We start from the raw sequence: 27,214 nt of genomic DNA on the forward strand, positions 1-27,214 counted from the left end.
TGGTCAACATCTTTGAATGGTTCTTCCTATTTTCTAGCTAAAATGGTCCCCCAGTATATTCCATGTGCCATTCATTCATAAGAAGACAATGTCTTTTCTTCTTCTCCTTTTTAAACATAGCTAGCTACCCTTCACCGTATACAAATTATGCCTAAAATCTAACCCATTTTTGGGATCCCTTCTTTCTTCCTTTTTGTTTTGCCTTGCTTCTCTTGAAGCATAAGTAAAGCCCATCAAGACAAAAAGAAAAGCATGTCATTTAGCATTGATTTTTCAATATACGTATGTCCTTCAATCCTGCATTGTTCATTCAGGCCAACTCCCAAGACAAAGATTCGCGTACACTGATGTTTATAAAATTCACATGGCATCCTTGTAATGAAAGATTGGGAGAATCCCAAGGCGTAATTTCTTTTTTCTTTTCATATAGATGTTGTTGCACTTAACTACATTACATTAATTTGCATCATCTACTTTTCTATTAAACAAATGAATATGTATCAAGGGAGGTAGGCATGATTTTATGTATTTAAAGTTACCAAATGTCAAAAGAAGTGAACTGCAACTCTTATGAAAACAAAGAGATTTTTAAAGGCTAAGAATCGATCATTTTCGTTGTATGATCAACTTGCCGCCACTCTACTTCCCTTCTGTTGTGGCCGAGGACAGGTAACTCATGGCAAGTGAGGTCTCATCAGCTGGAACAGCAACTGTTGGTGTTTGGAATTGGTGCTTGCAAGCTTGACAAGTGATTTGTATGAAAGTTGCGCTAATCTTTTTCGTTGCTTGATCTTTCAAGACTTGAGCCTTTTCGAGTTCACCTTGGGCTTGTTGCCTTATCCTTTTAGCACTTGCAAACTCAAGCTCGGCAATTTCAATCAGCTTCTTTGCTTCTAGTCTAGCCTTTTCGGCATAGGTATTCTCGGTCATGGTCAACTTTAGCTGCTCACTTGCGAATTCCTTCAACTTAGTAGCTTCCGATGCTGTTTCAGCGGCATTCTTTTCCCTAAATGTATCCAAACCAAGCTTGTTGACTTCAGTCTTCTCGCCCCCGTCACTCGACCCTATGGAAAGCTTCAAATAAGTAGCGCAATTATCATCTGAACTCAACGGTGACTGAGTGGTTGATGATGGTAGAAGCTGAAGTTCAAGGTTGTGTTGCAGTTGGTGTCGGTGTTCATAAGTAGACGCATTGGTGCGCAAGAAAGCATCGAACATGCCAAAGTTGGTATCGCTTGATGGACTAGTGCTTGAATTCGTTCGAGAGGAGCAGCCAGGGTGCAGTGCTGTCGGTTCAGGCCGTTGAACTACAAGTCCTCGACTGGTGCAAGCATCTTGGTGTTCGATGAATCTCTCCACCCTGAAACAACAAAAGAACAAAACAATGATTCAAAATATAGTAGTACTAAATTATGACAGCACTCCCGGTTGCAGACATTACAACTTAATTTATTTCTTAAAAATAATTATATTTTTTATGTTGTGGGTGTAATATTTGATATTATGATAACTTCCAAAAACTTACGACCATTACACTGTGTTTTAGCGAAAATTTAATACTTGAAAAGAACATCGGACTACCACTTGCCAGTTAAAGGAAGCAATCAAGTCTAGTTCATGTAGGGCTAAAGAGGAACAAAACAATATAAAATTGATCAAAGTATCTATATTATGGGTGGATGGATTTGGTTTACAATATTAAAACGCTAAAAACTAAAAAACATTATAAATTTTAATATGTTCGTTCGATATTATACTTTAATTATTTTTTGATATATAAGGCTAAAAGCCAGACAAATTAAAGACCTGTTATCGGGAAAAGGAAATGCAGTGGCCATAAATTTTGATTCGCGAAAGCCTAGGTCACAATCAAATGGAAACATGAGGTCATTTTGTACTGCAGATTAAACCATTCTTGGATTTTGTTTTAGCTTGAAGAACCCAACAAGAACAAGGGGAGTATTCGATACTTAAAAAAACCAGTGAATATATATATATATGTGTGTGTGTGTGTGTCTGTGTGGGTTTTGTTTATGGAGGATAACTACTTTTAGGGTTTGAATACGGAAAGAGGAAAAGTATCATAATTACATACGATATATAGGAAAAAGGAAAGTAAAAAACGTGGGGATGTTTCTGAAAATCAAATACAAGGGAAAGAAGGAAGAAGATAAGGTTAGTAATAATAATAAGGTGGTCGGAGTTGTTGTATACCTGGAAAAAACACGACCACAGTCACAAGAATGGCCTCGGGTGCCACAAATCTTGAGATGAGCCTTGTAATCCGACTGAACCGCGTAACCTTTGGAGCATTTCTCGCAAACCCATTTCTTCTGATTGTAGTGCTTCCTCCTGAAATGTTTCTTTATGCCGACCAGATCTCCCAGGGCGTGGCAAGGGTCATGGTGCATGCAACTCGGCTCGGGACAAACGTACACCCTCTTCTTCACCTCTTGCGTTTCTCTCTTCAGCAGCTTCCATGGCACCTTGTGCCTTCTCATATGCATTTGAAGGTTCTGGTCTCTTTGAAACCCTTGGTTGCAGATCTCACAAACGTACCTGTCTGATTCCAGCAGCGTCCTTGGTGATAAAGAAACCACTTCTGCATCCGGATCTACATGAAGAATCCGATTGAATTAAGAAGAAAAAAAAAACAAGGTACTAAATTAACTACACAAGTTCTTTTTTACCTGGGGTACCTGCTGGCCTTCTTTTTCTTTTCTGAGTGACCCCATTTTCAGAGGGAAACAGTGGAACACTAGTGTGATCCAACATGTAGTGGAAGATGGGTGGGAATGGAGAGGAATTTGGGCTTTACTGATAATACCAATGGAATGGATTGAAAGAGAAAGTAAAAGAAAAAGAAAAAAGGAAGGTTTATTTAGAGAGAGAAAAAGAGAACATGGAGACGAAGAAAAAGCTTGCCATTGCTTTCTGCAATCAGCTTTCTTTTAAGCTTTTTGAAAGCTTTAAGCTTTAAGGACCCTTTTTTCTAGAAAAGAAGGGTTTTTCTTTATCTTGGATTTGTTGTTTCATTGAAACCCGCCTTCAGAAGTTGCAGTTAATGTTGAAGGGCAGCCAAGTCTTTCCTTATAAAGAGTTTAGAGAGTTTGAGCCCACCTCCACCTCCACCATCACCCAAACCCTCATTTTTTTATTCACATCACAAGCTAATTTTGCATGATTTCCATTTTCATGTAATTATATCTAGGGTAATCTACATCACTCATTTATTTTCAAAGTTACGTTTCGATTATTTATTCACTTTTCTTAAAATTATATTTAATATTGTATAATAACTTTATTTTAGTAATCTATCATTAATAAATAAATAAAATTACGGACGTGATAATTTTATTTAATATATTTAGTCACTTTCAAGATGGTGTAATCGTTGCTGGAATAAATTTTTACCCTCCTCTTCTCTTTTCTTTTACCTTTCAAATTTATCCTTTAAAAAACAAACTTTCAAATTTGAAGCAAACACTGGCCTTTCTATCATTACAATTCCTTTCTATAAAGGTAATAACAGAAGGAATCCTAATAATTTTAGTTGGTTGAAAGTCAATCAACTAATGAGTTACAAAAATTATGGTGGCACTGGCACATGTAGTTATATATATAATTGATTATTTATACACAAAATTTAATATTAAAATTGCTGATGAAGAACAAATAAAATGATAAATTACGGTACAACGACGAGTTACAAAAACTTCCCATTTTTTCCCTCTTACTCTTCTTTTTCTTATATACTCCTTTCCTTTTAACATGTTTGGGAACTTCCCCTTAGATTAGAATGTAGAACAATGATGTTGTGTTACATGTCGAGAGCTTGGTGTTTATTATGTTATGTCTAGTGTTTTCGGCAAAGCTTAGGAAAGACCCATCACTTTGTACCTCTTGATATATGAAACAATACAAAGTGATGCATATGAGCTAGGTTGATGTCATGTGTAAATGATGAAGTGTGAATTGGCTCATTTTACATCTCTATTTTTATTGCGTGTTTGATGATTCATCCTTCTTAATTTAAATGAGTCATATATTACGTGTCTTCTAATGAAGTAAACTATTTCAACTCAGGCTTATTTTAGAATAGATTTTCTAGTAATACAAGAGTAAAAAAAAACATCTCATATTTGTACAAATATATGTATCTTAATATTCATCAATAGAGGGATAATGAATCATCTCAACACTTTAACTAGTGGAAAGATGTATAATGATTCATCATGTCTAATTTGGACGAAGAACTATAAATGATTCATCAGATTTGATCTGGGCAGTCAATTACGTAAAAGGTTATTTTTATGCTCCACGAGTAGAGGCTCTCACTTATAAAGTCTCCTCACGTTGTATAAAAGGATGCATCTTGAATTGATGTATCCCAAAATATCCTTAGCACCAATCTGATAGTGGAGGATTACGGTTCTCACAATTAGATTCTGATGATCATATTGACCATCAAAACAACTCACATTATTATTCAATAATTTTAATTAGTATACAAAATATTTTTAATGAGCAAAGTAAAAATCCTATTACTTGAAACAAACCGAACCAAATATTTTAATTAATTGGTTTCAAGGGTATGATTTTAGGATCGAGAATTGATCGACCAAAAAAAAGTGATCAATGTGGTACACTTTACGTGAATTCTCTCAGGAATCTATTGGCCTTTAGAAAAGAAATGATTGCAAAATTGCATATTTCAAAGGGTGGATTTGATGCTCAAGTTAAAGTTTCATTGAGAATGAATGTCTCTTAATTAGGCTTTTTTCTTTCTTTTCAAACCCGTGCTTCAATCTCTTTAAATAATCCTCATCTTATTCGATTGGAGGATGTTATTGTTCCTTGAGGTCCGGGTTCGAGTATCAGGAATGTAAGAGTGTAAGCGTTCAATATTAAATGGTTGTGAGTTATATCTGAACAACTATTGTCTTGTACTTACTCTGATTAATCAAAAAAATATTAAGTTTAATGATATTTTTGGTTCTCGATCTTTTTAAAATTTATTTTGATTCTTATTTTATCCTTTTTTTTCAAATTAATTGACCAAAGGTAACAAATTTTATACATTTTTAATAAAGTTAAATATATTTTCAATTTTAATAGTTCTTTTAATAATTTATATTATATATTGTTATTATTTATAATTTTAAATATATTTTTTATTTTTAAATAATCAACTTAATGGATTCATTAATTTTTTTATTGACAACAAATATGATTATACCTAATCTTATTACTCTCTCCTTTAAATGTTGCATCACTTATTTATACACAACCATAAACAGTGAATATTAAATATGAAATCAAGCAACTGCAGGACGCGACAATTAATTAATTGTGTGTTTGTTTGCGGATATAGAATTTTCCTTATACAGAATTCATTAGGTTTTCTTAATCAGTGAAAGAGTTTTTTTTAGATTTTAAATTCGAATCATTATATCTATAAAATATACACATATTATCAATAAATAAAAATATTTAAATAAATATTACTTTATAATTATTTTATACTATTACAATTATTTTCGTTTACGAGATAGGCAAATTAAATATTTAAATATGAAAATCAAGCATGAAAGGTCGACATCGTATAATCAATTAATTAATCAATCATGTGTATGTAAATCCAAACCTTTCGTAATTGAATGTAACACAATACATAAATATCAAAATTAAGTATGAAAAATAATATTTACACTTACATACGTGCCTCTGGGTCAGTCGCAAATATCATTGATTTTGTTTAACATCCACAAGAGCTGTGTGACCTTATAAATTGTACAAACATGCTTTCAATATATTTAGGCTGATAATACATTAGATTTTTTTCGAAAAATATAAAATTTAAGTTTATTGATTGATTTCAGTAGTTAAAAAATATTATTTTTTTTAAAAGATTTTGAATTCGAATAAATACGTATGTAGGATGCATGCACATTTGTAATAGTTAAAATATATTCGGAATATATATTATCTTTTAATCATGTTAAAGTATTTAAAAAATTAAGTTTATTTATTTTATATTCCGTTATATATATATAAATGAATAGAGTTGTATAGTAATTGCAAGACTGCATCAATATTAATTTAGTAATTTTCAATAAGTGTTGCAGACTTTATTAGGTATATCTTGATAAACAAAGCTGAATGACTTTTTCAGTTTTGCCATAAATTACTGATGGTAGATACATTCCCATTAATCCTGGCTTGGACTTCCTAATTAAAACTGTCCACTACCTTTTTCAGAATCACAATGCTTAAACGTCTATATGTGTTCCATTGTTGTTTCACATAATGACAGTGAACTCAGACAGAGGTAGAATTTTATATTAAAAAGGCTAATTATAAAAATTTAGAAGATAAAAATGAATTATTAATGAAGTTATAAAACAATACATAAATTATATAATAATTTAAATTATTTTGACAGCGATCACCTCTACCAACCTTCAAACCATCAGGGGTTTTAAACATAAATGACAGCTTAATTATGGGGTTTGGTTTCGAGATGACCACTATTTGTAAATTTATGTCAATATGATTATTGAATTATTTAAATAGTTTTAATATAGCCACTTGTCGTTAACATTGAACAGAAAAGTTTAAGTGACAGTTAATAAAATTGATCTAATTAGGGTGCGGGTCCTTGTAAAGTTATGTATTTGTGGCTCTAGAACTCTTCTTCGTTTTCATCCATTTTGGTCCCTACTTGTATATGATTTGTTTCCTTGGATTTTCATTTAATGAAATATGATCATGATTCTGTTTTTAATTTGTCTAATGCCTTAATTTGAGCATTAACTTTAAATTTTTTTATTTTAGGCATGTATTCAATCTATAGATTAAATCCCCTAGATTTTATAATTAATCAATTTGATCACCAAGGTTAACTTTAATTCTTAATTTTTAATTAGGTCCTAATTTCATTTTAATTTAATAAATTTATTTCTCCAATCATATTGTGACACGTGTCATAATCTGATTAGATGGATTTTAATTTTAATTTAATTAATTTAATAAATTTTCAATCCAATCAAAAGGTGACGCTTGTTACCTTTTGAATTGAAGTGAAAATAAATGAAGACGAGTTTTGACACCCAAGGGAATCCAATTTGAGTCCCGAGGGTAACCTGCTCATGCCTTAATCACTGAACTAATTCTCACGCTTGTTATTGATATAATACTTGTTATTGAGATGATACATATGTTATATAACTTGTTTAAGTTTAGGTATAAAAAATTAAAATAACTTATTAGATTTGAATCCAAAATGAATTAGTAACTAAGCAAGCCTTAACCAATAAACTAAATCTATTATTTAGGAATCAATTATAATATTATATATATAATAGTTAATGATAAAAATAAAAACGGATAAGTTGAGAACTTACATCTAGGCTAATTGAGAATATGATAACACTTAAATCACTAAAATAAATCTAATAATTTATTTATAATTGATTTTAGATTTTAACATTTTAAAATAAATTTATCATTTATCATATTTATTTTTAATGATTATATATATATGAAATCATTAAAAAATAATTTAATATTCAAATTATAATCATAAGAAAAATATTTAAAATTCAAATTATAAATTTTTCTTTTGATTAAATTGTGCTAGTGAGTTCCGGCATGTTAAATATAATTATATATATATATAATTATTAATAAATAAATATAAAATAAATAAATTTATTTATTTTAAAAATATTAAAATCTAAAATTAATTATAAATAATATATTAGATTTTTTTAGCAATTTAAGTGTTATCATATTCTCAATTGGCCTAGATTTAAGTTCACACTTGTCTATTTTTATTTCTATCATTAACTATAATATATTAGATTTAGCCTATTGGTTAAGACTTTGCTTGGTTACTAATTGATCTTGGGTTCAAATGCAATTAAGTTATTTTAGTTTTATTTTTCTGCCTAAATCTGAACAAGTAATACAACATATGTATTATTTTGATAACAAGTGTGAGAATTGACTCAACGATTAATTCTAAAATATAGGGGATTTAATCTATAAATTTAATACATGACTAGAATAAAAGATTTTAAAGTTAATGCTCAAATTTAGGCATTAGACAAATTAAAAATAATAGAATCATATCAAATTGTATTAAATGAAAATCCAAGGAAACAAAACATATACAAGTAGTGACCAAAATGGAAGGAAACAAAGCGCCTCGAATACGTAACTTTACAAGTACCCGCACCCTAATTATACCAAATTTGTTAACTGTCACGTAAACGCTTCCGTTAAGTGTTAACGACGGGTGGGTATACTGAAACCATTTAAATAGTTCAGTGGTCATATTGACTTAAACTTGAAAATGGTAGTCATTTTGAGACCAAGTCCATAGTTGGGTGGTCATTTCTGGAGTTTACCCTAAATTTTATAAATTGTTCATTTTATTTACAGAAGTTAAACAAGTTTGGGATAACTATTTTACAGTAAAGAAAACAATAATCATTTTAGGATTGAAATATATTTGATGAAAAGTAAGAATAGAATAGTAAAGGGGAATCTAATCATCTGTTTTCTTAAACACATTGCAAAACCCACGGCTTTAGATTGAATTCCTTTACCCTACTTGCTTTCAAAGTAGATTCGACTTTAACTCTCCAGGAAAAGAAATTTCCATTTCCCCCGACAAACCTTTTAGCCACATAATTAAAGGGAATTGAGCCTCGCTTTACAAGCACTACTTTTTTATTTTTAGTTCCAAACCAGTCTTTATAGTACAATTCATAATTCCATAGATTTTCACTCATTACCCCCCTTGAGATTTTCACTTTACCTCGAGTGAAAATTAAATTTTATCCTTTCTTGGATGCTCTGGTTTAACTCATTACCCTCTTGAGATTGTCACTTTACCTCTGGTTTCATGGCTTCAGTTTAAGGCTCTCAGCCATTAAAATGCTCTTTTTTTCCCTATTCATATATACAGTAAAAACAAGAACAAAAAACGAGAGGGGATGAGACCGATTCTTTTTCTAGGATAACTTCTACAGCAATGCATGTATTTGATCCATTTTAAGAAGTTATATTATAAAATTTAGAAAAACAAAATTAGATTATTAATAAAAAAATAAAAAATAAATTTAAATTATTCGAAAATATGAAATTTCTGTGCGACTCAAAATACAAGCAGACACATACGTCTGCCGCAGGCCGTGACAGACAATACGGCAACAAACTCCACTGTCGTCCCAACCACCACCACCACCCCACACACATCCTTCTGGCTTATCCTGCAGCTTCCTGGAGCCTCACTGTGGCAGCTTGCCAAGGCATATATTTGGATCATGTAATTTTCTTATATTTCATTTATTGTAGTTAGTTGTACATATGCACTTTGTTTTTTTCCTTTTTCTTTGGCTTCCTTGTCGCTATGCAGTTGTCTTTACCTTTGAGCCAAGACAAAATCTTAAGAATGGTGACTCTTATGGTGGTTCGTCAGGTCAATTCATGTCTCGAAAAAGTCCATGGATTTAACCCCACCTCCCTTCATTTCTTAAGAAACCCAGCAATTAGGTCTGTAAACGAATCGAACGCACACGAACGAATGTATGTTCATGTTCGTTCATTTAATAAATAAACGAACATAAACGAACACGAACATAAACGAAATTTTTTTTGTTCATATTCGTTCATTAAGGAATATAGCTTGTTCATGTTCGTTCATTTAATAAATAAACGAACACGAACATAAACGAACATGAAAAATAGTCGACAATGCAAATCAACCAAAACTACAGTGATAAATAGCGTAAGAGCTGATTAGTAGTGATGAAATGCTTGAAGATATCAGATATTTCAATCGATCTTTTAAAGATATTAAATGATTCACAGGACTTCAATTTAACGCTATAACATTTATCTTAGTGGTCTATGATTACATATGAACAATCATTTTCCACTATGTTATTCTAATAAATTCGTCGTCTAAAAGTTTTGTGGCATCAATGTCAGACTTTAGTGAGATTTGTTAATAATGGTCTTTTCTGTTGGCAGAGTAGAAAATTTAATAGCATGAAGATTTCGAACGGTACAAATTGGACTACAAGGCAATAACATAGATCCGAAATCCCTTCGATGCTACATATCGTAACTGATATTATTGCTAAACTATCATTCAAAATTTTAACGTAACTAAAGTCTACTCCACAACTAAAGGTCACACAAGAACTATGAAAACAAAAGTTCATTGTCAAAGTGTATTTTCTACTTATTAATGGGTTCTTCCTGGAAAACTCATTACTTCCGCTATTAAACTCTTTTTCAGAAATTGCATAGAAACCTTTGTTTTGTTTTCTCGCAAATTATATATATTTTTCTCTTTACTGATACTCATATACTTCCAATTGTTACCTTTATCTTCCCATCTATTTCTAGAAATAAGTATGATGTTTTCTTGAGTTTTAGATGTGAAGATACCTACAATAACTTTACATATCAACTATTAAGCCAAATAAAACAGATAAAAAGATGAAAACAGACTTGTAAAACTTCAGATTGCACTATAATATAACTTATTTTGAAGCTTTCACCGATCGTCTCCACTCTCCAGTGAATACTAGGGTTAAGAAAAAAAAGGAAAATGAATATAAGTGCGAGGTTATCAGAATATTAGATTAATTAATATTGGATTTAATCTCCAAATAAAATTGGGTTAATTATGGAGTTAGTCATCAGAATATCAGATTAATTAATATTTTTAAGATACTTACAAATTGGTCACCAAAATTGATTTAAGAAGATTGGGTTAAACATAAATGAACGAACATAAACGAACATAAGCGGACGAACATAAACGAATATAACCGAACGTTCACGAACGTAAATGAACGAACGAGACCTATGTTCGTATTCGTTCATTTAATTAAACGAACAAAAATTCTTGTTCATGTTCGTTCATTTAATAAATAAACACACATAAACGAACTTCCCGCCGTACAGTTCATGAACGGTTCACTGAACGTTCAGTTCATTTACAGGCCTACCAGCAACACGGACCAATACAAAATTTCATGTTATTAAATGAAGTTTTAAAATTTTAAGAACAAAATTAAATATTTAAAATATAATAATATAAAATCTTCAAGAACGATTATCCCGTCCACTTCCCTTGGTCCACCAGTAATATCACAGCTACCAGATACATGGAAAGCTGGCTGGTGTTTCTTTGTTTTTCTGAGAAAAGCTGAAAGAAAACCAGAAGGAAAAATGGTAAACGGTGATGAGAGGTGTATGTGTTGCTGATCGAGGCAATGTGCATTAGTAGTGAAAGAGACTTTTACCAACAAATAATTGAGGGCAACAAGTCAAACGTGTTGGTCCTTTGATTTGATTGCTGAGATTCATACATAGAAAAGAAATCACCCTGAAATGCATAAATTAGATGGTTTAAATACCTTGAATGGTATGGATACATGTCAGGTATTCATCATACATAACACTGACATCACCAGCACCTCAGCATGAGAAAAGAAATAAACCAAGTGTGTTTTTCTTCATATGAAATCAAACCCCTGACTTCATTTCACCACACTAATTAATTAAGTTGTCGTCTACATACTATCTAAAATTCCAAGCTTCATTTATTTCGGTCTGCAAAACAATACTGAACGTGGAGGAGGAATCCCAAGGAAAAATCTGAACCTAATTTATAATACTTTTCCATTCCAAGTAATTCTCCAAATATTTCCTTGGGAATGCAACTTCAAACAAGTTAAACGTGCATTCACTAATACTTTAAATAATATGTTGTTTTTTATAAGTTTTGGATTAGAGTAGTTATATTTGTAGGATATGTGTCAGTAATTTATATTGCACATGTACAATAATTTAATGTCGTTTCAAATACTTAATACGTTCCCGAGATGCGTACGAGACGAGTACAATTCGGGTACATATAGGAGACGTCCCATGTTGAAGTAGTACGGTTAAAATTAATAGGATATGTCATAGAGATTTTTGGGAACATATCAGAGTCAATGTTTAATCTTCACTCACGTACCTAAAGTTATTTATAGATTTAACTTCAAAAATAATAAAAAAGAAAGATGATTTTGAATAAGAAATTGAAGTTGATTTTGAAACCTATAATATCGCCTAACTTATGACGAATTTTCAAATGGGATCCATATATTTTTCGGTTGAGATATCTTCTTAAGTATGAAATGTCTTTCAATTTCTTTTCTAACACATCTTGAAATGTCTTAATCGGACGTCGATATTAAGATATGTTCGTTTTAACAAAGATAGTACAACAAAAAAAACTGAATACAAGCCCAATACATAATTTTGTCGTAATTACGAATTTTAAATTTCATTTATATTTATCTTATCCTTACCGTACATACACAGTGTAATTTTGAAAAGTGTCGTCTTACGCAGTGGCGGATGAACATTGGTATTAGGGTGGGCACCTATACACCCTGAAATTGTTTTGAATTCAATTTTTTTTCCTTAAAATTCAAAGTTTTTTCTATTAATATATGTATGTGCCCATCCTAAAATTTTATCGTATCCTAAAATTTTATCGTATCTATTTATAAATAAAATTTTTCTAAGTCCGCTATTAATCTCATATCCCTATATTCATTTTCATATTTGTCTTTGTAATTACTTCAAACTATTAAAAAATGACTGATCCTCGATAAACATGGATTTGTATAAACTTGTGTAGGTACATTCTAAGTCATTTGGAGCTTCAACATAATGGTTGTTAAAAGAAGCTGTTGAAAGGAAAGGGCGAGTGGTTAAGATGTCAGCTTTCAAATTTGATGGTAATGAAACGGAATTGTAGTTTTAGCGTATATTGTTCAACTTGTAGTCTGATGGGGAGGTTGATGTCCGAATCCACTTGAGTTTCCAAGAAAATTCCTTTGATTGGAATTTCATACAAACTTTTCTCTTTGGACTTGTAGTGGCTAATTCAAGTCGATTGGTTCACATTTTCTCATTGTTGAAAAACAAAGTAAAAAAAAAAGGTCCCTTCTCGTGATACGTTTAACTAATAATACCATCAATTTGCATAAAAATATGCATTGCGTATTGTTGTTTCCTAAACATATACAAACAGAGACCAACACAAATATTTATGTCGGGTATTGTGAATTTAAGAAATTATATTAAAAAATTTAAGAGTAAGAAAATAGATAATTAGTAAAAAGTACAAAGAATTTTTTTTAGGAATACGCAATTTTAAGGACATTAATATTAAATTATTAAAATAACATTTAAATACATAATTGAGTGGAGCCATGCATTAATAAGGGTAAAATTATAATTTGCTCCCAAACGAAAAGTTGAAAATACAAATTATAACTTTTGTGGTTGGTTTGAACATTAACTTTTAATTTTTTTAGCCGTTTGACATTTATCTTGCGGTCACAAAATATTTTTTTTAGCTAAAATTGTGTTTAAAAAGTGCCGTCAACATGCTTTTTAGTATCATTTTATTATTTAAAATTCATAGATCCCAAAAAGCTTAATTATGACTTAATAGGATATAGTAAAACAACATTAGGAAAACAGAAGACATGAAGTAATATTTGAATCATTTTATAAAACTAAAAAGATTCTTTTTGGTAAAGAAAACTAAAAAGATTTTCATCGTTGGGTTGGACCACCCAATATATGAACTAGTAAATCGGGTCAGACCCAACTTTAAAGTGGACTGGACAAAACCAGCAAACCCGGGTGACACGAATCGGCCTTTTCTCATTTTCCAGTTCCCTTGGAAGATGTTTGGGCTTAGTTAAAGACGACGGAAAATACAACTTCAAACTTCAACAAAGAGAAAATTAAATGGTAAGAGTAGGTTTTGGTACATGAATTTGATTTCAAGATTTAATTAGACACCTAAATTTGTTTTCGTCCAGTTATGTACCTAAACTAGGCCTCAAGGTTCCATTTGGTTTTTCATTTTTTATTGGTCGAATTAGGTATCAGACTTGATTTCATAATTCAAATACTTTAATATAATTATTGGTACTAAATTTTCATATATAATTTTTTAGAGTTACTCGTTAGGTTTTTAAGTCGAATATCAAATAATTCATTTCAGATTGTTAAAAACTCGAGTCGAGTCCATTCGAGTAGAACATTTATTGAGTGTTAATCAAATCGATCTCAAGTAAATAACGATTTGTCTCGTCTCATTTATGACCCTAATTGTTAAAGGACAGACAAGTTAGTGAAACAAATATTGGAACTGCCCATTTATACGGGAAAGTATGGCCCAAAAATCAAATATTTAAAGCCCAAAAAGCTAAGACGATTGCAGGTCGTGATCTCCGGGGGAAATCTGAGAAAACAATGTTTTCAATTATTTATACATTTGCTAAACGTACCTTTTAATACATTTGTTTCAATTTAATACTTAAATTCTCATTTAGTTTCAAAATAATTGGCGTGTCTTATAATGTTGTATGAATTCTTGTATGTTAAGCGAATGCTAATATTTGTGATGAGGGGTGATAATTTGGCATTACATATGGATATATCGTATAATATGTTATGGCATGACATAACCATTAATGTTAACCAAAGAAATGTGTTAATTGTTGGAGTATAAAAGAAAAAAAATGTTGTATTAAAAAATAAAGAAGTTTTAAAAAAAACATTAATGTAATTTAAATACTTGTGTGTTTAATAACATTTAGATCACGTTTGGTAATGATATCTAAGATCGTTTTTAGTTAAAAAGTATGTTTTGATTGAAAAACAAATGTCAAACGGGCAAAATTTGAAAAATGAGGTGGAAGCGGTGGTTTTAAATCAACCACAAAAGCTAGAATCTCTAGTTTTTTCATTTTAACTTTGCGTTTAGAAGCAAATTTATATTTTTACCCTTACTAATGCATGTGCTATACTCGATTATGTATTTACATTTTATTTTAATAATTTAATACAAACATCTTTTTAAAAAACTAATTTGCTATTTTCAATAATTTATTTTAATTATTTAAAAAGTGAATTATATAAAATATATTTTTATTATAGTTTAAATTGATATAATTTATATATAAGTTATTTTAATTTACGACATACTGTCTATAATGAATATTTTATCTTTTCAAACTCATTTTTTAACATCAATCTCAAACAGTGAAATTTAAACTGTAATTTTAAACAACACTTTTAAATGTCCGTTTTTACAATACTTTTAAAAGTTATTTTTCAAAAGCAATGTCAACCTTTAAAACACTTTTGGAGTTTTTCTTCGATTGTATTTAGGGTACATTCGGTAATGTTGTATAAAAACACTTTTGGCTAAAAAGTTCATTTTTGGTCACAAGATCAATGTCAAATGCGTAAAAATTGAAAAATATACAATAGAAACGGTTGTTTCAAATCAACCACAAAAGGTTATGATTTCTTGCTTTTTCATTTTCAATTTTGCATTTGGAAGCAAATTTATATTTTTACTCTTACCAAATGGATAAGCTCCACTCATTTGTCCTTTTCGTAGTTTCGTAGAAAAGAACTTTGAAATTCAATTTCCTTTATTAATTATGTATTTATATTTTAATTCAATAATTTAATGCTAACATCCTTAAAAATAATTTATTTTAATTAACTTAAAAATTTATGATTTATATATTAAACTATTAGTAGTGAGTTATTATAAAATATATTTTATTTGTATTTTATTATATTTATTTATTATATTTTATTATAGTTTAAATTGATATATTTCATATATAATAATATTTTTAAATTTATTTATAATATATATTTTTATTTTTTTTATTTTTGAATGATTAAAAGGATACTATATCATTTCAATTATTTATTTTAAATTTTAAATGAGTGATTATGGTTAAATCAAAATAATTAAAATACTATTTTAAAATTAAAATATTAAAAATATTGATAATATATTTTTTTCTTAATAAAATATTTCATGTAAAAAAATATTATTATGGATTACCTTAAAATATTTTTATATTTTATTATAGTTTAAGTTGATATATTTTATATATCATAGTATTAATAAGTGTATATATAATTTAAATGCTATATTTTTAATTTATAACATATTATCTACAATAGACATTTTATCTTTCTAAAATCATTTTTTAATAACAATCCCAAATAGTTAAATTTTAAACTACACTTACGAAAAGCCACTTTTAAAATTCTTTTCCACATCACTTTAAAAGTCGTTTTTCAAAATTAATGCTAAACTGGCCCTTAAACAAAATTCTTCATTGAATTTTACTTCATAATAAGTGATTTCTTATTCACTTTAATTTTTTTCATAAGAAAAAATACCTTTTAATATCTTTATTTCCTTAGGTATTTTAAGAGTACTAATTAATTGATTAAAATTTCATTTTTGGTGGAGTTTTATAATTTGTACAAAGTTTAAGACTTTATAATTGTGAAGAAAATTTTAAATTAAATTTTATAAATCTCGGAACCTTTAATAAGTATGCTAGACTTTAAAATCTTAAGAAATAGTTGCATTGAGATTGTGTGCGTCAAGTAATATGCATAAATGATTCAATCCTTAAGAACAATGAAAATTATTAACCAATTAGAAATAGTCGGTCCAATTAAAAGGCAGAATTAATTTGGTTAATTCTTTCCAAACTACTCAATTATCGGTCCAATAAGCATGCTAGACTTTGGAAGGTGGTCTTAAAATCATTATTTATTTATTTATTGGGTTTGAAAGATGAGTAATTGTAAATTATAATTAGCTTGAAATCCGCAAATAAACTTGGCTCATAACCTACTCCAATCATTTGGTGAGTCTTTGATTAAATTAATTGAAGGTTAACATAGACTGCATGGATGTTAGCATGCAACACCCTGGTTGGAAGCAGTCAAATTTTGGACTCTAGTTGTTGGACCAAAACAAACCCTAATTCTTTCTCTTCTTTTTCTTGTCTTTTCAGAAAATAATTTAATGGTAAAGAAAAATATAAATTATTTGGACCTTTTCTATTAACTAAGAAATAAAAAAAGAAAAATGATTGAAGAATATGTACTCCGAAAACTACTTGTGCAATCGTCAACAGATTTAAGTTGAAATTAGCGCATATTTAGAAAAATTCTAAATAAATATTATCTGAAATTAGCATATTAAATAAACAATATTATCTTATAATCATTTGAGGCTAATAAAAAACAAGCATGAAACAATATACAAGCTAAAATAAAGTAGTTTTGATTTATAAAATCTGGATGCTGGGTCTTCCTTTACATATAAAATCATCGGTCTGGCTTGTAATCCTATCGAACCTTTCGGATAAAAAAAAGCTTTGAAATTGTTTCAGTGAATGTAAAACCCCAACTTCAGCTGTAAATATTGCTTTCACAGGCCTATGATCCGAGAAGTGTTCTTCCCCTCTGGTATATACATGTTGCTTTAATCCTCTCCCGTACCAGATTATTCTATCACACCTGAAACAATCGAACACAAATTCTTTGATCACGGTAATCACATAAATCTGTAGTGTAAAGACGGATATATGGTTTTATTTTAAGGAATGAACTTATAAAATTACCACGCCGGGGCACGTTTCTTTTCTCCTTTTTTGCTTTGATGAAAACATCCATGGTATACATCAGAATTCGGACGGTATTTATAAGTAGGAGCAAATGAAATTAATCCTTCATGCCATCCTTTAAATTCGCCATTCATCAGCTCCATCCTTAGCTTCATTTCAATAAGAAATTTTCGGAATAAGAAAATTCGATTAACTTTATTCGGATATGAATACGAAGATGTCTCTTCATTACCTGATCATTTTCGAGCAGGGAATTCCAATCTCTTGAATCTACTGATAGTCGAACAGTTGATTCCGGTAGGGAAATCCTATAATTCAAATCTCCAAGAAAAACTACCCGACTGCAAAACAAAGCATGGCAATGGTTAATTAAGCTGATATCACAAGATATTTCCATATTAAGCTCATTTTAATCTTTCTGTTTATAGTATAGAGAGTAATTTTTTAACGTGATTAAGAAGTCAACTTTATCCTATAATAAATGATTTGATAATAAAAGTATTTTTACCAGTAAAAAAAATAATTTAATTAGCCAACCAGATAAAAATTTGATTTTTAATAACTACACTAATTTAATTATTACTAACTATATATATTCCAAAATGTCACAAATAAAATAATCAAGAAAAGAACAACGTTTTATCTTTGGCGGCCTCATGAGAGATTCAAAGTTTGGAAACTGATAATCAAATAATACATACGTAGAATTATTAATAGAAAATAAAAAAAATATTTAAAATATATGAAAATTTTAAGTTTTTTGGAGCAATTTCTCTCTCTTATTCTTTCAATTCATCTCTGATTCAATGTTAATGCTAATTCAGTGTTAATCAGTAATTAATTAATTAATAAAGTAACTAATTTTACGTACTCATGGTCTAGGATTTTTCTTGGTAAATCAAGTGAAGGGCCTCTAGGGAAACTTGTTCTGGAAAATATTTCGGAAACATTGGAATTTCTAAGCTTCTCATCTCCTTGTCTACCCCCAGAGGCCAGATGACAGCAAACAAAGCAGAAGCTTGTTTCGTGTACTCTAAATCGAACGGAAACGGAACCCTGCGAACGGAGATATTCGAAAAAAAGATTAAGGACGAATAATATGAGACAATTAACAATATTACTTGTTTGATAATCACCTTATTTCCTAGGAAGCCCATGATTCCACAGCCAATACATGAGACACTAGGAGAACGAATATAAGGACAAAGATAACTTCGGACCCAAACTGTGATTAGAATTCCGACCATTTGCTTACTTATAATACACCGAAAGTCTTGTCCTGTAATATTATTGCTGCTGCTCTTTTCATGATTTGATAGCTCATCTTCTTCATTGGAATGTTGTCGGATTTTCTTCTTGTTCAAAGCTCGTCTAATCAGGGAGTTCCATTTCGTTGAAATCTTCTTGTTTTCTGATCCCAACACGTTGGAAGTGCTAAGGGGTACAATTTCTTGAAAACTGAAATGAAAAAGAAGACAATGATGATCAATTATCATTGTTTGATTTTCTAGTGAAAAAACTAAACTAAAAACGAAAACGATTTTGATGTAAGTGATTTACCCAAGAACGTAGATTTCGCAAGAGGTATTTCCTGTATCTAGCAATTCCTCCATATCCAATTCTTCCGGCGGTGCAACACCTCCAACATTCCATGTACTAACAAAAACCCTAAAAAATGAAAGAATTATTTTTATCAGCAATTAATAATGCGCACACACACCACTATTTGAACCCCAGACCTCTAAGGAGAACTATACTAGCTTTTATAATTGAAGTTGCTTGATAAATTCAGAATGAAAACTATCAAAAAGGATGGAAACGAATATAAATAGTTAGGTGATGCTAGATGAATTACCTGTAGTTATGTATATCCTTATGGTGACTGAAAATGTTACTGTTTGGACTAAGACATGGCCGATCCAAGGTCGGGATTTCTTTGTATCTGGGAAACTCTGCAACGAAGTTGTTGCTTCCTAATCTCTTTCTATGGATCTTGTTAGCCACTAATCTGGGCCACATAACCTGGAACAAGAGTTTTATTCAATATGTAGTTGTGTATATAGATTCGAAAGACACTAAATTATGTATGAAAGTGCAGTACTAACTTGTTGGTCTGTTGACATGGTGAGAAAAAAGGAGAGAAAATGGAGGAGAAAATTGCAGAGATAGATGATAATAAAGAGATGAAAATGGGAGAGATCATGCTGAGTAATTGGAGATAGAGACCTGTGCAAGTTGGTAGTGAAATAGAGCTCTTGAATTTCTTAAAAACTGAATGACGTTAACCATGATGCGCCATTGTTGTCTAATTTGAGTGTTTTTTTTTTCATTTAAAAAGAAAACGAGAGAAGATATAGAGGAAGAAGACATGGGTCCTTTTTTTGTTGCAGGTTTCAACTTTGAGAGATGATTGGAGGATCAGCGTTTCTTCTCATTTGTCTATTTTATTTTTATTTAAAAGGAGCAAGTGGGGATGGATAGAGGGAGGGTCCATTACAAAATATTAATTTATATACATGCGTTTTACCATTTTATTAGAATATATTTTTAATTAAGTTGTTATCGCTAGTGAAATTAAATTAAGTCGACAGCGATTTAAATAAAAACTATAAAATTAAATCTAATTTAAATTTAGAAATAGTAATTAGTTGAATGCTTATCGAAAAACTACCTAACTTGTAATATAAATAAAACTACCATATTTCTATTTAAAACATTTAATATTTTCTAAAATAAATTTAATAAAATGTGTCGTAACCAAGCCAACTAGTTACGACGATAGAGTTTTCGAAAATGGTTTTGTGAAATAATAAGAGTCATCACCAATCATTTTTAAGGTAAGATTGGTGTAGCACCCTAAGGTAAGATTGGTGTAGCACCCAAATTCGATCTGACCTAAAATTCGGAAGGTTTGGACATTACACGAAACTACCAAAATGACCAATCATTTTTTTTTTAAAATGACATTACTCGCATTTACAGTAAAGACATCCATGATTAAATAAAATGTTTAAGTTTACAAAATAGGAAGCTCCCAAAAATAACATCTCAAAATACATCAAGTTTATCTAAAGAGTTACAACTCAATATACAAAAAAGGTCAATGAGATACATGCCACTAAAATAACTGAGACACACTCTGGACTTGATCAATCTAGAATCTACACTTTGGTGATAAGCTCCTCTAAAAGTCACCTAAGGACCTGCAAACATAAATAATTTCGAACGTTGAGCTATGACGCTCAGTGCCACATAAATAATGCAATGATACTACATGTAATCATAAATGTGTGTACTAGTAAGAATAGTTATGAGCAACATGGTACATCAAAACATTATTCATCCGAAAATCGTTCACATACGGAGTTCATAAAACGAAGGTATTGTCATCGAATAACTAAAGTGCTTTAACACTAGTGCGGAAGTGCCTCAATAATGATACGAAAGTGCATTTTACAATACTAGAGTGGCACAACATTGTAGAGATCATATCCATAATTTCATTAGACGATCGGTGTATATGCAAGTGACTCGAGTGTCCTTGTTTTCTCGGGTATCATACAAATATATTGGTCTTAAATGATCACGCAATCAATTTTGTTACCTTGTAGTATTTTTATTAGGGTTCCTTATCAATCACAATTCCTTTTTCTCGACCTCAAGATCCACAAGACTTATAGTCCTTACGTTCTCGAGAGTATCAATACTCACCTTAGAGTATCAGTACCACCCTACTGAAGGTATCGATACTGTCCTGAGTACCGGTACCAAAAGAGCTTACTAGAATCTAAAACACATTCCAGTATCGATATTCCTATGAGGAGTATCGGTACTCCACTCTGATAGTATCGATGTTGTTCATAGTATCTATATGAGTATCGATACTTAAAATGCATTTGATGTTTGTAAAAATTCCTTGGTATCGATACCCTTTTCTTGGGGTATTGATACTCCTCCTTGGGTATCGATACCCTGATGAACAATATTGATACTTCATCAATAAGTATCGATACTACCTCTCAAAATCCCTTGATTTTTGCCTTATTCGACAAACAATATCGGTATCGTCCATACAATATCGATACCCTAAGCTCAAAAAACTATATATCTCACTAGTAAAACTCCCTGAATCACTCCTAAGACCCCAAGGTCCCCAAGGTTATTTAAAGCTTACATGGGTTCAAAGTATCATAAAAGGTCATTCTTTATGCACAAAAACATTGTATATTCAAATTTATTACAAAACCCAAAATGCATTCAAATGCTTCATAGAACCCAAACAAGCAAGCAAACATATTTCATGTCTAACACGTAGTATAAGTGAATTAAGTGTGTGTTTCTTTAGCACTAGCTGGTGGAAAATGCTCACAAGATCACCCATGCACCAACTTCTCATTGTTCTTGCCTTTTTAGCTTCCACCAACTTCTCTCACTATCCAAAATAATTAAAAAGCATTACTAACTAACGTAAAGGCTTTGAATGAGTTAAAATATGATTCTAAACTCTAAGGACAAAATTGGAGCCTCCTAAAGCCTAAAACTCAAAACCCTTATAAATCCCTCATTTTGGCCACCATGACAAAATCTTGAAATGATGAGCTAGAATTGGAGCTCTGAGGGAGAAGATTATCATTATTACCTTCATCGAACCAAGCTAGAAACATGGAACAATAAAGTGTTCACCTTTGGGTTTCTTGCAAAGGAAGAATGAAGAGAGAAGAGAAGAAAAGAGAAGAGAAAAGAAAGAGGAATGAGACAATGAAGTATGGCTTCCATCTCCATGTGACCTTACCTCATTTAATGAAAGAATCAACCTTGTTTTTACAAAAATGGGTAAACTACACTTTTGATCCTCCTTTAATTGCTTTTAATCCAAAAGACCATTTCTCAACACATTTGGGCCCAACTTAAGCCCAAATTATGGGTTATTCTTAACCCAATTGTCCCAAAGGTTTTCTATGATTCCATAAGCCCAAGCAACTTACCCCGAACTATTAACCCATATTTTGGGGTGTTACAATTGGAAAACATAAAATCGGGTAATTTTAATAAAATATTTTATTTTATTAAAACACCACAATTTGGTATGCAAAATAAAAATCAGATTTGTGAGTCAGTTACATGTGGGAAAGGATTAACCCCCCACAACATTCAAAATTTGGTACCTAGTTGATCACCCTATATTTTGAAAGTTGAAATTTTGAGTTCAAAATTTTATTTAATTTGAAATATTATGTATGTAAATTTTAAAAAGGTGTCAATTTATTAGGACCAATAACAAATACACCCTGAGTACAAGCATAAGTTTCGTTATTAATCCTAATAAATAAAAATTACCTCAACAACTTAAAATCTAATGATGCGAGGTTTTGAAAATGATGTTGATTTTCTTCGTGAATAATTAGTGGTTATCCCTAAGCATACATGGAAGATACACTATTAACCTTATAATAAATGAATTTGCCTTATTTTAAATCAAAATATGCAACCAAGCAACCTATTATTGAACCTAATTACTAGGTGTGTTAATTAAGGCTTCTCTCTAATTAAAAGGTCAAATTATGATTTTTAAAGAACCTAGAGGATTAAACTAAAATGTATACTATAATATTAAAACCTAATCAAGATTAATTAATTATTGAATTGAATAATTAATTCAGAACCTCAGAAAAAAAGCGAGGACCAAATAAAAACTCTCCTAAATGAAAGGTCTAAAGTGTACTTAAACTTCATATGAAAGCTAATATTAAAACCTAATAAATTTAATAAATGGAACCTTGGACATAAAATGACGTCCAATTCAAATATTCACCTAAGTTAAAAAGTTTAGGGACTAAATTTAAAGAAAACTTAAATTTAAGGCCTTAACTAAAACACATAAGTAAATAAACTAGGACTAAGTTTATAATTACCTAAATAAATATTAAATAAGGACCAAACTAAAATAAATTAAACAAATAATTGAAATTAAACAAATCATGTAATGGGATTAAAATGAAAAAAAAAATAAAACAAACATAAAATTCAGGTACTATAACTTAAATAACTGAAATTAAAGTACTTGAGATCTAAAAGACATATACTAAAGGTACTGAAAACTAAAATGTGGAAATTTAATGGCAGAAATTAAAATTAATGAAATAAAAGTTAGAGGTTCAGTTTTTAATATTTAGCCGCACCATGGATAACACGAAACATACACTAGGACGAGTCATCGTGAGGCCGTAGAATTAATTTAGAAATTTAAAAGGTCATTGGATTAACAATTAAAAATTAAAATTTTACTCATATCAAAATGCGACTTAGACCTTGAGACGTCTCTGTGAGATTGTATGCTTAATTCAAATGTGAAAATAAAAATATTAGCTATTCACAAATGAGTAATTTACAATTAAAATTAATTTTACCTAGACCATAATATTATGGGCCATACCTTGAGATGGATCATTGCAAGATCATATTGAATAAAACTTTATTAAATTAAATAAACAATAGTTGAAGAAAAATGAAATTTATAGAATTAGTACACTGTATTTGAATTATAATAAAAAAAATCCCTACAATGACTAGGATTTGTCACAGTTTGAATATAACCACTTCATTAAGCTCAGATTTACCTCAATATTTGCTTGAAATTACTTCCAAATTACCAGCTTATTACTTTTAGCGGAGTAGTCCCGTTTTATTACACTCACCTATTAATATTTCATTAACTTTATGAGTACTCAACATCAAGATTTCTTAAGCTCATCAAGAAACTGTTATAATTTGGATGTCATCAATAATTACCAAGTTTCATTTTTAAACTTAAATCGCAAGTAACTGACCTAAACAAAATTCAGCTACTCCCATCGTATTTGCAAAGATTATGATCATCACGAACGTCCTTAAATGAAGTATGATCTAATCAGTTTTTCAACTTTATACACAAAAGTTGCTTCATTTTTTCACTCATATACATACCTCAATGTCTTCCCTTTGTATTATTTGTCATGGGAGGAGAAGGTTATCATCAATCTTGCAAGAAAAATGGCATGACATTAAGGTGTAACCTTGAAACATGATTGAGGAATTGTTTTACAATGGTTCAATATTGTTACTTGTCAAAGGCTATAAGAGTGTTTTATTATATTTATTGAACTTAAAAAAGAAATTTGTTTCATTGTTCATATTCTTAAAAAAGAGTAGTGTTTATTCAACTAAATAACTTTAAAACAATATGAAAAACAAGAAATTGTTAAAAAAAATTAAACAAAATAGGTTGCTTTCATGCTGGTCCAACTAAGTTCTACAATGGGTGAACGACAGCCTCATATGTTGATCCCCAAATGCCCTTGCTGTTCATCTGATGTTGAAACACTGATTCGATGAAATGTTACATCTTGCGCTTTATTTCCCCACTTGGATTCGCCATCCACTACTTGATCAATTCTCGTGTTAATGCTCCATTTTTAACTAGCATTTTATTTTTTCATTAATTCCCTACAATGCCCGGTAGAATGCCTAGATGCCCCAAGTGAAAATAAAAAATACTACCTTGATCATAGTTGTGGACAGAAGGACTTGGCATCGCTTTCATCAATCTCATAGTGAGCTATTTGCCTTTAATCATATTGGGGGAACAAATATAACATTTGGAACATCTCAAATACTTTCTTACTCGAGGAACATTCCTTGGCCGATTGAATGACTAGTGTCGGAACCGTCCTTAAGCTTTTTGGGGGGCTATGGCGGGGAGCGATCAACTTAATTTTAGGTAATATTGGTTTTAAAAAAGAAAAAATAAATAGATTCGTATTCACCATCGACTTTTGGGTTAGGTATGTAGAATACCTAAAATATATCTTTTAAAATAATTTTAAGAAAAAATTTTAAAGATAAAAAGTGATCCGCATTTAACCAGAAATTATTTTGAAAAGGGTTCGGGACTCGATTACGCTTGGGGAATGATTAGCACCCCACGGTGCCCAAATTAGCACCTAAGTTATTATACATCATCTGAATATTGAAATTGGAAAATTTGAATATATATTTAAATTATGATCCTATAAAAATTTCGACGATGGTATTACTTCGTACGTACCATCTTTAAAAACACACTCCTTAATAGTTAAGGCGTGTTTTTATGGATTTTCCATACCAAAGATCATTACCATGTTTTCTTAAATTATTTAATATATATAAAAGAGTGAATGAAATGAAATAAGAAATCATTGGAGTAAAAAAATGTTATTTTGCGTGGTAATTCTTGAAAACACATGCCTTGTTAGTTTAGGCGTGTTACATAAATTTCTCATACAAGATATGTTCATCTAATTTATCTAGAGAGAACACACATGTTTAATATGTCTAAAATATAAATCCCACTTTTTGTTCTCTAATGGCATAAATGAGGGAAACATGAATATTTGCGAGTTTACGGCCAGAATTTAAAGCATGAGTAAAAAAAAAAAGGCAAAAACAAGGCTTAAAATATAAATAATAAAAAACGTAGATGCTGGAAATAAATAAAGCACAAGCAATATTGATGGCTAAAATAAAATGAAGTGCAAAGTAAGATGCATAAAATGAGAAAACGAAAAATAAGTGCTGGAATTTTAAAAGACTAAAATAAATGTAGAAAATTAAAGGGATAGAAAAATAAAACCGAAAATTAAAGTGCTGGAATAAATAAATAAAAAATAAAAAACAAAAAAAAAACATAAATATTAAATATAAATTTAAAAGTTAGGGGAATATTTTTAATTAACATTTTAACCTGGACCATAAATAATGTGGGTCGTATCCCAGAGCGGGTCATTGCAAGGTCGTGAATATTTACATATTAGGAAGTTAGCGGGTTAGTTTGAACAATAAAATAAAATGTTAGTAAGTTAGTATGAACAATAAAATAAAAGTGAGTATGTTAGTATGAACAATAAAATAAAAGTTAGTATGTTAGTATGAACAATAAAATAAAAGTTAGTATGTAGTAGTTAATATAAAAGAAACAAAATACATGGGTGAAATTAGAACAAATAAAACAAGGAATAATAACAGATAGTGACTAAATTGAAAGTAATGAAAATAAGGTGCCGAAAATAAAATAATAAAAGAATGTAGAGGTTTGGTGACCATTTTGTAAAAATGGAAAAGGGGAGGGGCATGTGTGATTTTCCCATTTTCACCAACATATAACCATCTTGTAGCCATTTTAGTAACCCTAATCACTTTTCAAATTTCTCTTTTCTCTCAAAATCTCTCTTCCTGTCTCGTCGTCCCTCCTAAGGGTTCTTCAAAAAATTAGATCGATCACTGTACATCGGTGGCCAAACCTTGCTCCGACGACCTCGATAACTCAACTTCACGTTAGCCACGATCAGAACCGAAATCCCTAAAAGAAACCAATCCCTCCTAAAAACCTCTCGACTGAACAAAAAGAAACCAACACCACCATGCGTCGGTAGCGTTTTACCCCGGCCACCATTGAAGTTAAACCAACCTAAAAAAAAGAAGCTCTCACCTTTAACCTTAAACATAAACCCAAAATACCCTAAATCGAACAAAGACCACATACAACTGGAAATTCCCAACCTTTGGACTTTCATGCGACCCTAACCACCTAAAGGCAGAGCCTTTCTTTCTTTGATGACCTAAACCCTAAAAGACACCTT

General features: G+C 30.3%; 2 protein-coding genes across 2 annotated transcripts; both read right to left on the reverse strand.

Annotated features, from left to right (window-relative positions):
* Positions 1-561: 561 nt before the first annotated feature.
* Positions 562-2,812, reverse strand: LOC120149151 (zinc finger protein SHOOT GRAVITROPISM 5-like). Its single transcript, XM_039162041.1, has 3 exons — positions 2,691-2,812; positions 2,215-2,614; positions 562-1,360 (listed from the first exon to the last, which is right to left on the reverse strand). The coding sequence occupies exons 1-3, from the start codon at positions 2,773-2,775 to the stop codon at positions 640-642; spliced, it is 1,206 nt and encodes a 401-aa protein (XP_039017972.1). The 5' UTR covers positions 2,776-2,812; the 3' UTR covers positions 562-639.
* A 14,410-nt stretch (positions 2,813-17,222) lies between these two features.
* LOC120149174 (type IV inositol polyphosphate 5-phosphatase 9-like) lies at positions 17,223-19,725 on the reverse strand. Its single transcript, XM_039162057.1, has 8 exons — positions 19,667-19,725; positions 19,417-19,583; positions 19,122-19,229; positions 18,698-19,019; positions 18,433-18,617; positions 17,794-17,902; positions 17,559-17,710; positions 17,223-17,454 (listed from the first exon to the last, which is right to left on the reverse strand). The coding sequence occupies exons 1-8, from the start codon at positions 19,682-19,684 to the stop codon at positions 17,223-17,225; spliced, it is 1,293 nt and encodes a 430-aa protein (XP_039017988.1). The 5' UTR covers positions 19,685-19,725.
* Positions 19,726-27,214: the final 7,489 nt, after the last annotated feature.

This window comes from Hibiscus syriacus, unplaced genomic scaffold, assembly GCF_006381635.1.
Source record: "Hibiscus syriacus cultivar Baekdansim isolate YM2019G1 unplaced genomic scaffold, ASM638163v2 tig00110989_pilon, whole genome shotgun sequence".
Classification (NCBI taxonomy): domain Eukaryota; kingdom Viridiplantae; phylum Streptophyta; class Magnoliopsida; order Malvales; family Malvaceae; genus Hibiscus; species Hibiscus syriacus.